Genomic DNA, 10,730 nt, shown 5'->3' with positions numbered 1-10,730 from the left:
CCACCCCCCCATTTGGGAAGCATGTGTCAGATTCTGTTTTCTTCCCAAAGACCACTTGCGGGGTAGGAATGGGCTGGTTGTGAAGGAAAACAGTAGCCTTTTTTGGCCCTTCACATAGTCTGAGGGCTCCAGTACAAGCTGAAGTAGCTTCACAGGGTAGTTATCTACACTCAGATGTAGTGGCCATATAGGGGATATCCTGGGGACTGGAACTAACCAAAGCGATGTCATTCTCCTCCTTCCTAGCACATGTCCTACTCAAGGCTGGTTGCTAAGAGCTATTTCAACAGCTCTCTGCCATGCTGGGGATCTGCCTTACATTGGGGAAACTCCTTCAGCTGCAGGGCCTAGTTCTGCTATTGGAGCAACATGAGGGGTCCTGTTGGACCTGTATGTTTTTAACCAGCTTAATTATAGGACATATTATGATTTCTGGTAATTCTTCTATATGAGAGAATTTACAGTCCAAAGGGCTTTGTGAGTACAAAAAGATCAGGGGAAAGGTTCAGAGTAACAAAACAATTAACTAAATTTTTGAACCAAATCACAGTCTATGTAAAACAAAAATTCAGGTTTTGATAAAAATGTGTGGGGTTTTTGTGTGTGTTTATTTTGAAAATCAAAACGTTTTACCAAAAACTGAAATATTTTACAAAAAGCAGGTGGGGTTTTTTTTGTGTGTGTGTGGGAGGAAATAGGAAATTTCAAAAAGTGTTAATTTTTTGTGTGCAAATCATAATTGGCTTTTTCCAAACAGCTCTAGTTGTATCCCTGTGTCTGCTTATCTTTTTAGGCCTTGAACCTGCAACTGGCTTCATATGGACAGACCTTTGTATGCACATAGAGGCCCGGATATTCACCGGAGGCTGGGGGCGAGAGAAAAAGATATAAATAATGACACATCAGGCTATAATGGGGAAAGTTCTTCAGCTGCTTCTCACCCTCAGATTAGTAAGAAAGGGAGATGCCTCCCTCAAAGACCATATACAGTGTGCAGAAGCATCCAAAGGACAGGATAAGATCACAAGACACAATGCCGGTTGGAAAGCATTTTTTATTTTATCATGACAATATTTTTTCTGATTGTTTCCAGTTACTAAACATGGGTTTGATTTCAAAAACAGTAAAAAAAAAAAAAAAAAAAAATTGTACTTAAAGATGCACTATTTTTTTTCTCTGCTAGGTTAATTTTAATGTATATACCACCCCTTCTGTATAATGCTTGTGTGCTGATATATCATCACTTTGCATATAGCCACCGTGCAATTCATGCAAGCTTACACAAAGTACAGCCTGCACCGTATAGGGAATTGGCTCTACTATGTTTGGTCAAGCCCTTCCTCTTCACCCATGTCAGGAAATAGAGAAATCGTGAATTCCATATCCGGTTGTGGGTTTCTTAAAAAGAAATCCCTGAACATGCTATGACATTTCTCTCAGAATCCAGACTGTTTCAAGGCATAAGTCACTAGAGTTAATTTTGAACAGTTTAAATGACATAGGGAAGGTCTCTGTGGCCCAGACCCTCAAAGGTACTTAGGCTCCTAACGTCCATTGAAATCAGTGGAATTTAGGAGCTTAAATACCTTTAAGGATCTGGACCTCTGCTCACATTTCAGACCAGTGAGGGAGTCAGCTTTCTCTTCACAAAAGATTGTTGCTGAACCCAGACCTTTTGACATCTTTCGTTTAGGCACCTGGAGACCTTGAGGCCCTAAATTCTAGGTCAAGGTGATTTTCCAGAATGAATAGGGTGACCAACCATCCAGGATTGTCCTGGAATCTCCAGGAATTAAAGATTAATTTTTAATTTAAAGATTGTCACGTGATGGCACTTCTAGGAATACGTCCAACCTAAACGGGCAACCCTAAGAATGATGCCTCTAATTCAGTAACCTATGAGATCTGTTTTGCATGTAAAATGGCCCTTGCCTGCTAGAACTTCTGTATCTCTAGTAGGGCACATTTCATAGTCCATCTTATTACGTCACCATTTCTAACTGGCTACAATTGAGTCAGAATATAAGCATGAAGTCACTTCAAGCTGTGTTCAAGCATTGCACTTGCCCTAGGTATGCTGGGCTTTTTGCGGGGCAGGTCACGCCTGTTATTGGATTAAGAGTGGCAGTTTACTTAATGTTTTAATGTAGAGAAGTCTGTCTGCAATTTTGGGCATATATTTAGAGTCTAATTCTCATTTTCACAAGGAGCCCTTTAAGTGGGAGTAAATTATATTTATACTGACTTTAAGTTGCCAGAGTGATGCAAAGTGGCTCTAGCGTAATTGAGAATCAGATCCTTCATTTATAAATTAAACATAAGATTGCTTTGGGCAGATCCTCAGCCGGTGGAAATTGTCAGTGGAGCAACAACCATTTACCCCCTGCTGAAGCTATGTCCCCTTCACTTTCCAGGTGTAAGGGTGTCTGGTGGGCACCCATGTAGAAAAAAAACAAAGAGGATGTGTCTATATCCCAAACCATGCTCTTTCCCAAGCTAAATGTAGAAATTCTCTCTCCCCTTATAGCCCCTTTATCTGCCTTTTGCCTCCTGAATCCTGTAGGTGGAGGGCTTGAGCTAAGTCCATGTAAAACATACCCTTTTCCACCCCAAGTTTTGAAATGGTGAAGAACAGGCGTATGGAAAAACACCATTGCTCGTAAATAACTTTTCCTCAGCAACTCCAGAAGATTAATGCATGATAACAACTGTTTTAAAATATTTTATTTATTAAAGGTTTAAAATAACATAAAATTAATATTAGCAATTTTGTGGCTGAGGTTCTTGTATTCTGTGACCTTACAACTTTGACATGGAGGGCTCAAAACATTACACTTTTGAATTAGAAACTTCATAAGTAACATTTATAACAGTAAATTGTCTCATAGGGAAAAGTGTATAGAAATATCAGTTATAACCATATAAACTTTGGGCAGTGGGACAATATTTTACTATAAAGGGGGTTCATTCTATTGTCAAGATTATGCTTAGTGATCAAGAAACAATATATAAGCAGTTTCATTTTCTATGGTACTCGTTGAAAAAATATCACAATTTTTTTCTTTAGTAACTGAGAAACCGGGATAGTACCTTTTTAATTCTGTTAAATTACTCCTAATACGCACATTTTTATTTGCCCTTAAGTAAGTTTTTAATCACCTTCTTACCAAGGTGTAGCACCATTTAGCAAGATCATTACTGATACATTTGCCGGGAATGTACAATATATTATCTATTCTGCGCTAGAATACAAGGCCCAGTTGAACAACAAGTTCATCCTTGTTGTCTGCAGTAGAACTTCAGTGCAAGAGGAGCAACACCACGCTTTAAATCATGAAGCTGCAGTTTATTTAAAAACAAACAAAAAGCCCCTGCCCCCGCCTTTTCCAAGTTGCATAAGGATTCATGTACGATGACTGATTATTTAACAGTGCTGGTGGACTTTTTTTTTTTTTTTTTAAACCTAGGAAATTAGGAAGGGGTTTTTGACTTCATCTTAATTTGATGAAGAAAAGCACATAATAAATGGTTACAGCCTGGCCTTTCAAAAAGATCAGATAGTTGCAACATTTCTGGAAGTAGTGTGATGATTGGTGCTGAAAATGTATAAATACACATATAGATATGTACACTCACCCCCACACACAGAGGTGCACCAGGTCGCCTTGAAAACATCATGCAGCAGCAAAAGCTGACCAAAAGGGCCCCCAAGAAATGTGGCCTGGTTGTCAAGTTTTCCTGCAAATGTATTGAAAAACCTCATTTTGCAGCAAATTCTCTGGAAACAAATTGACTTGTCAGTCAAATGGCATATTCAGATTAATTGTGGTGATTTTTAGCAGGGGTATTTAGTTTAAAAAAGTATACAATTTGTTATTTGAAAGCTAACAGTTTGACAGACTTTCTATAACACAGAAATCATTTGACAATGAAACGATATTCAGTGTTCCATAGCTTCTACATACCACTCAGCTTATAGCTATAGCCTGATGCGTGTGTGTATAATATTGACTAAAACAAGAGTACATTGGGTTCAGCGTATCGCAGGTTAGTTTCCCGAGTAACTACGACAACTCTCCAGCATTCTGTCACAATATGTTGTGGTAACTGCATGGTAAGTCTACTGGGTACAAATGGTAACTGATCCTATCCTGTTTTGTGATGCTGGGGCAAATAAACTGTCATGATTGTAAAGTATGTGACCAGTTTTGTCTTCAAAGTTGCTTGTTCATAAAGGGCAATGGGGGAGCAAGGAAGATTCTAGGCTATTGCTGAGTCCCACCCATGGCAAAAGGAAACTAGATGTAGCTCTGATTGGTCAACAGCATGTCGTCTGTCAACAAGATGATACAGGAAAGTGCAGCCACTACTTTGCACAGGACTAAGCATGCTGCCTCAGCAAAAATCTCTAGCCCAACTGGCCTCCGCTCATAAAGATGCTATCAGCTCATTTCTGCAACCTTCCCTCTGGGTGAGTCATGTATACTTATGACTCCGCACTGGATGGAAATTTTTTTTATTAATAGTTTATTCAACAAAAGATGCAGCTTTGATCAACCCAAACCTATTCACAAATGAGACACCAATAATTTTGGCCATGGCAGGAAGAGAAGGTGATGGTGCTGCTGCTATTGCCACCTTTCCTTATGCTCTTTAGTCCAGTGGTTGGGGCACTCACATGGGATGTGGGAGATTGAGGTTTAAATCCCTGCTTTGGAAGGGACCCACGGTGGGGTTTTTTTTTCAATTCACCAAAAATTCCAAAAAATTTCACATTCTTTGACCCAAACCAATTTTTTTTCCAAAACTGCCACCAAACTGAAAAATTAGTTTTGCCCAGGAAGTGTAATGCCAATGAGCCAATAAGTGTGATTTCCTACAGGACCTCTTTAAAACTGCAACTTTTTAAAAAGATAAACTAAACTGGATTTGGCTTCATTTTGTCAAAAGGAGGGGGAGGGCAAAGGCAAAGCAAGCATCTGTTTCCTTTTTTTAGCAAGAACTTCCCCCGGCTTTGAGTTCACTGAGAAAGAGTGGCTGTATGTTGATGAGCACAGTGTTTGGAGACTATTGCAAAAGTCCCATAGACCGTTGGTGTGAGGTCGTAAAGATCTCAAGAGCCCAGGGAAATCACTGCAAGCCTGAGCTCAGTGAGAATTTCCACCAGGTTGTCAACATAAGCACCAGAACATCATGGCCAGAGATGTCCTTGATGAGACCTTTTTTGGTCCACAGAAAGATCTCAATCAGGAGATGATGTTCTGAGCCACGTGAAAGAGAGGATTAAAGATGTAAATTTTATCATACTTATGCTCAGGTTTAGAGGAATTAGCAACCTGGTCTTCCACTCAGGAAAGGCAATACAGGTCAGGGGCTATTTGCTGGAAATGCTGGAATTCCTCAGAGACAAGGATGAGGCTGAGAGGATGACAGGGCAGACAGTGAAAGCTCTCCAGAATACAGTTTGCCACTTGGAACGAGAAGAAGTGGATACAGTTGTGCATTTGCAATATCCCCAACCAGCTCTGCTGCTCTTCAAGGGTGAGAAAGAAAGGGCCCACTTTGCTCCTATGGTTGCATTTGGCAAAATACTAAGGTGCCTAGAAAAACTTAAAGTTGGTACCACCAGCCTCCTGAGTGAAAACTACTGCATCCTGATTCTCATGCAGATACAAGGGTCCTGACATGTTCAAGGCATGTGGGGAGACAGACTGGTTGGGGTGGGCATAGCATATGCGAATGACCAGTCACAAGTAGGTCTGGCCAAAGGAAGGGGATGGTGGGGATCAATATAACTCGAATCTGTGAAAATAGTGTGTGTGGTGTAGATCTTTCACATCAGATATGTTCAGAGCCCCACTGCTTTCAATGGAGCTCCATGTGAGCTGAAAGGTTTGCCCTGCTGCATCTGATTGTAGGATTGGGTCTGTTATGTGGGCAGGGTAAGAGTTAAGATTGCCATAGCTATTTGTTTCTTTCTTTTTAAATGCTTGGATTTTGTAAATGTGCTTGGTCAGTTCATTGGTGCTAATTTGCATCCTTAACGGGACTTTTTTTAGTGAAGGTTTTTTGTTTTCAGAATGACCCAGGTTTTGTTTATTTTTAACCTTTCATTTTCTCTTGTGTGCAGGTAAATGAAGATAGTGTTTTAAATCAGTGGGATGAATGTGCCACCTGCTTATTAAAATAAAGGAGTGAGTTGTGCAGGTCTAGCTAACAATGCATCCTGCAGAGACAGCCCTGCCTCCTTCCATGTGGACCTGACAACTTAGGCGCATTCACTAAGTAGCTATATTAGTGATGCATACAAGTACAGTGCACCTGACCTTCACTTCAAACACTGTTAAAGAGTCATAGCACATGACATGTCTGATCCAAGGCTAGAAAACCACATGTCCTGATTGCACAACCAGCAGCTAAGCCAGTAGGATGCAGTGCCTGCTTGACACCTCACTGAACCTCTGTGTCTGTCTTACTCCACCTGAAAAAACGTGGCTAACAAAGTTTTGCATTTACAAAGCACTTTTTCATCCTAAGACCTCAACACACCTTACAAAGGTGGTTAAGCATTAGTAGCCCATTTTACACTTGACATAAGTACAGAGACTTGAAGCAATCTGTAGGAGAGGTACTGTGGTCTAGTGAGAAGACGTGGTTTTACCATTTCAGAGAGCTGGGGGAGGAGCGTCTACATTCTGGGATCCACCAAAAGCCTCCTTTGGCAACTTGTTTAAACTCTGTTACTCTCATTTGGAAAATGGTCCTGTAGAGGATGCGGAAGGAGAGGTAACTTGACTCGTTCTTTTCACTTTTTAAAAGAAAAATATTGCTTGTGGCCACGATTTTCCCCCCTCTGTTGCCTTCACTGTCAGAAGCAGGTATAATTTTGAAATAATGGCCACTTCATAGACATTTGACTATTCTTGGCCTTGAAAACTGCTTCTTGTATCACATTTTGTGATGCAATGTTACTTGCTTGGGCAGGCAGAAGGCACAAAGTTGGACAGATTGGAAACTTGCAAACATTTTAAAAAGGAGTAATTTTAAAGTCTTTTAATCTTAACAAATGCTCACTCAATTCACTAAATGTAAAGAAAATGTTCCAGTTGTCAATGAGACTTAATAATTTAAAAACTGAAAGCTTAATAAGGTATCTTTTATTTATTTTTTTATACAAAAATCAGACTTTCAATGGGACCCTAATTGCAACTCCTTGTCCGCCTTCTAAGCTGCAGCAAGCTGATAGAGCAATATGTCTTACATATATCATGTGCAATCCCTCTGCAACAGAAGTCAATGAAAAATGCCTATTGGCATCCATGAAAACAGAAATGGGCCTATTACTCAGACTGACATCAATGGGAGCAAGATCAGGACGCATGATCCACAACAAAACACTGTTACTAACTTTGCTTAATGACACTTTCTTCAACAAAGTGGGTGCAGGAATTTTCAGGGGAATTTAACTACACCTCTACCCCAATATAACGCAACCTGATATAACACGAATTTGGATATAACGCGGTAAAGCAGCGCTCCAGGGGGGCGGGGCTCTGCGCTCCAGTGGATCAAAGCAAGTTCAATATAACACGGTTTCACCTATAATGCGGTAAGATTTTTTGGCTCTCGAGGACAGCGTTATGTTGAGGTAGAGGTGTATATGGAAAGTTTGAAAGGGGAGTAACAAGGTGTTTTTCAGCTAGACAAAAATGTTAGCCAAAAATCAGAATTTCATGGTGATTTTTTTAAATGACTGATTCAAAAACACCTTTATTAATTTTCTTCAAGGTTTGCACAAGCATTCTCCTTCAATGTTGAGAGTAAATATAACTACTCTCAGGCCACACAAATTTTCCAAGCAAGAGCTATAGAGGTGATAAAAGAGGGCTTTTTAATGGAAGACAAATTATAGAGATTAATGCCTCTCCATAGTAAAGTCACTTGTGTGTGTGTTCATGCTGATAAAAAACGTACACGGCTTCTGTATATCTCATCAATCAGGGCTTGAAAGTATCAGTCCTTGGGAACCTGAGATAGAGATCTAAACCACATTCATCAGCCTTCCACAGTTTACTTTTCCTTACTTCCTTTAGGTTTGAGTGACATAAAAAATGTGGTTTCACAATCTAAGAAGGTATTTGGCCCTGTTGGTTTCATTGAGCTAGAATTTGTGAATTGCATTTAAGAAAACCTCTCACTGATTTATTTCTTTGATATTTTCTTGTCTTATCATATTCCTTTCCTAATTTCTATGACTTTAAAATCTGCAACTGTTAAGGAGGGAGGTAGGGATGAGAGTGTTTAGCTCTTAGACTTTGGATGGAAAGATGGCAGCTTTGGTTAATCCATCCTCTTGCACACCAGAATCTAGACAAAAGACCCAGAATAACCCATGCCTAAAGCTTCAGTTATGGCTTTAAAATTAGCATGGTCCTATGGAAGAAAGATCGTCACATATTAAAGCATTAGTAAAAAGATAATTGTGATCATAGTAACAGGGCACATTGACTGCAGGCAGCTGTTGGTTGTGGTGGATTCCCTGCTACTTTCAAGCCCAGATGCCCATAGATGCTGTTTAAAGGAGAGGAAGGTCCTTTTGGCTGCTGACTGGCTATTTCAGTGCCTGAGGGTACTTGATGCTCTGAAATAGGAAAGGAACTTATAGCAAAGGCTCACAACGAAGTACCAGATGTTGCGAGCCATCTGCGACCGTGCAATGAAAATGCGCCAGATGATCACAAGGAGGGTGGTGTTGAATGCATACTGGATGTTCCTTAGCCTGACAAATAAAAGAGAAGGACATTAAGAAAAATTACTTAAAACAATACTGAGATGCAGCCTTAACATTTTTGGATCAAACTTAAAGAGGAATTTCTGCATTGCAGAACACTTTTAAAGTGATCTTATTTATAAAGTGGAATGATGTGGCACTCCTGCCTTTTCTGTTTATTAGCAAGGATATTGGTGCCTAAACAGGTGTCTCCTTTGTGTCCCAAAGCTGTTGCCTCCTACATGACCATGCATTGAAATTATAATGCAGTGATGTGATAGATTCAGCTACACCAGCATGCCCCAGATGTCTTTGATTCCATGCATTCTGATTTCAGACCAGAACTGAGACTGAATTAACATTGACAGTCAATTGCCTAGGGATGGACTAAGAGATGTCCTATTGTCCATGTTTTACGCTGGTGTGTCAGCAACTTTTAATAACGTTGACAATGAAGTTTTGGCGACTGGCTTATGGAATGTTTGCAGGGATTGACAAAATGCCCCTTCAGTGGGTTTGTTCCTCCCTTGCTGCAACATCTCAGACAGGTAATGTCGGGCAATGATTCATCCTCCCCAATGGTCCACTTTCAGGGTCTCGCAGGGTTCTGTTTTTTTCCACCACCCCTGTTCATTGTGCATGTCAAGCCATTTGGGGAAACTGTGAGAGGATTTAGGCTAAAATGTCATTATTATGCTGATTATATTAATCTCTGTGTCTACCTTTTGTCAAACACAGATTCTACAATTCTACACATTCCTTACTTTCCCAGTGTCTGGCCAAGATGAGTATCCGGACAAAAGCAAACTAGCTGTGACCTAGCCTGGTCAAGATTGCTTAGTCTTTTGTGTGTGTGCGCTTTATTTTGCTATTTTGGCTGGTACTGGTAGTGATGGAGTTTATGCTATCCATTTGGGTTACTATGTAGCTTATATGTTCCTGATTTATTATAGAAGCACTTAGAAACTAGGAATATAAATCTTTAAAAATTACTCAAACTTATGATTCATTTGTGACATCCCAGCAATGGCAACAGCCTGTCTTACACTTGTAGTTTCACAGCAGCAAGTGTTTTCCAGAGTGAAAAGTGCTGTTCCTTGAAAGGCATAACACTGGTCCTCCAGCAGAAGTGCCTCTGTCCCCCTTTGCATGTTCTTTGGCACTTCCGAGTATTTGGTCTGGAGGAGATGAGCAGGGCTTATACTTTTTTTAATTTGAAAAAAGGAACCCAAGATCTTTAATTTAGAAAGTTTTAGAACCAGGGCTGGCTCTCGCGTTTTTGCCACCCCAAGCAGAGAGAGGGGGAAAAAAAAAAAAAAAAGCTGCGATCACAAGCAGCGGCAGCTCTACCACCGCTTCATTCTAGGGCGGCAATTCGGCGGCAGGTCCTTCGCTCCGAGAGGGAGTGATGGCCCCGCTGCCGAATGGCTGGATGTGCCGAATGGCCCGACGTGCCGCCCCGCCTCTTCATTGGCCGCCCCAGGCACCTGCTTGCTAGGCTGGTGCCTGGAGCCAGCCCTGTTTAGAACTTGATAGGTTCTAGTTCCAAAATACCTAATCCAACTTTGAAGCCTCTATTTTATTTGGGAATGGGAGACAGGGAGTGAGGGTAAAATCTCCCCAATCTCCAGTACAAGTGTATTTCTAGATTCTGTTTTAAAGTTTTACACAACCCCTGGAAATTGTCAGGAGTTTTACACAACCCCTGGAAAGGAGTTTCCCTAAATCCAAAGCTGCTCCTCACCCCTTTATTTTTTCCTGTCCTGAATGAACCTTTGGATCTTCTGCAGCAACAGATCTGTAACCCCTCTCTGCCACTTTGCGGGCGGGGTGGGGGGGAGATTGACTAATAACTCACTGGTGAGCAGGATTGACTGCTTCCATGATAGTATAATGTGCTGCTGCTGGACTATGGGGCCAGCCCAAACCCCTTTTTCTTCACAAGATGGGCAAGGAAATA

The 10,730-nt window shown here is 40.8% G+C and overlaps 1 protein-coding gene across 9 annotated transcripts in view; it reads right to left on the bottom strand.

The window, feature by feature from the left end:
• Nucleotides 1-5,995: 5,995 nt before the first annotated feature.
• FAR2 (fatty acyl-CoA reductase 2) overlaps nt 5,996-10,730 on the bottom strand; it is a 208,782-nt gene continuing 204,047 nt past the window's right edge. For all 9 annotated transcript variants that reach the window (XR_010593300.1, XR_010593301.1, XM_065570549.1 and 6 more), the window contains one exon: nt 5,996-8,779. Coding sequence is in view for 7 of the 9 variants with exons in the window: in XM_065570549.1 (XP_065426621.1) it covers nt 8,617-8,779 (163 nt within the window). In the remaining 2 variants the exon portion in view is untranslated. The remainder of the gene's footprint in view (nt 8,780-10,730) is intronic.

This window comes from Chrysemys picta, chromosome 1 (assembly GCF_011386835.1).
Source record: "Chrysemys picta bellii isolate R12L10 chromosome 1, ASM1138683v2, whole genome shotgun sequence".
NCBI lineage: Eukaryota > Metazoa > Chordata > Testudines > Emydidae > Chrysemys > Chrysemys picta.
Note: the sequence above shows the minus strand (reverse complement) of the source record. Positions and strands in the feature narration are given on the sequence as shown.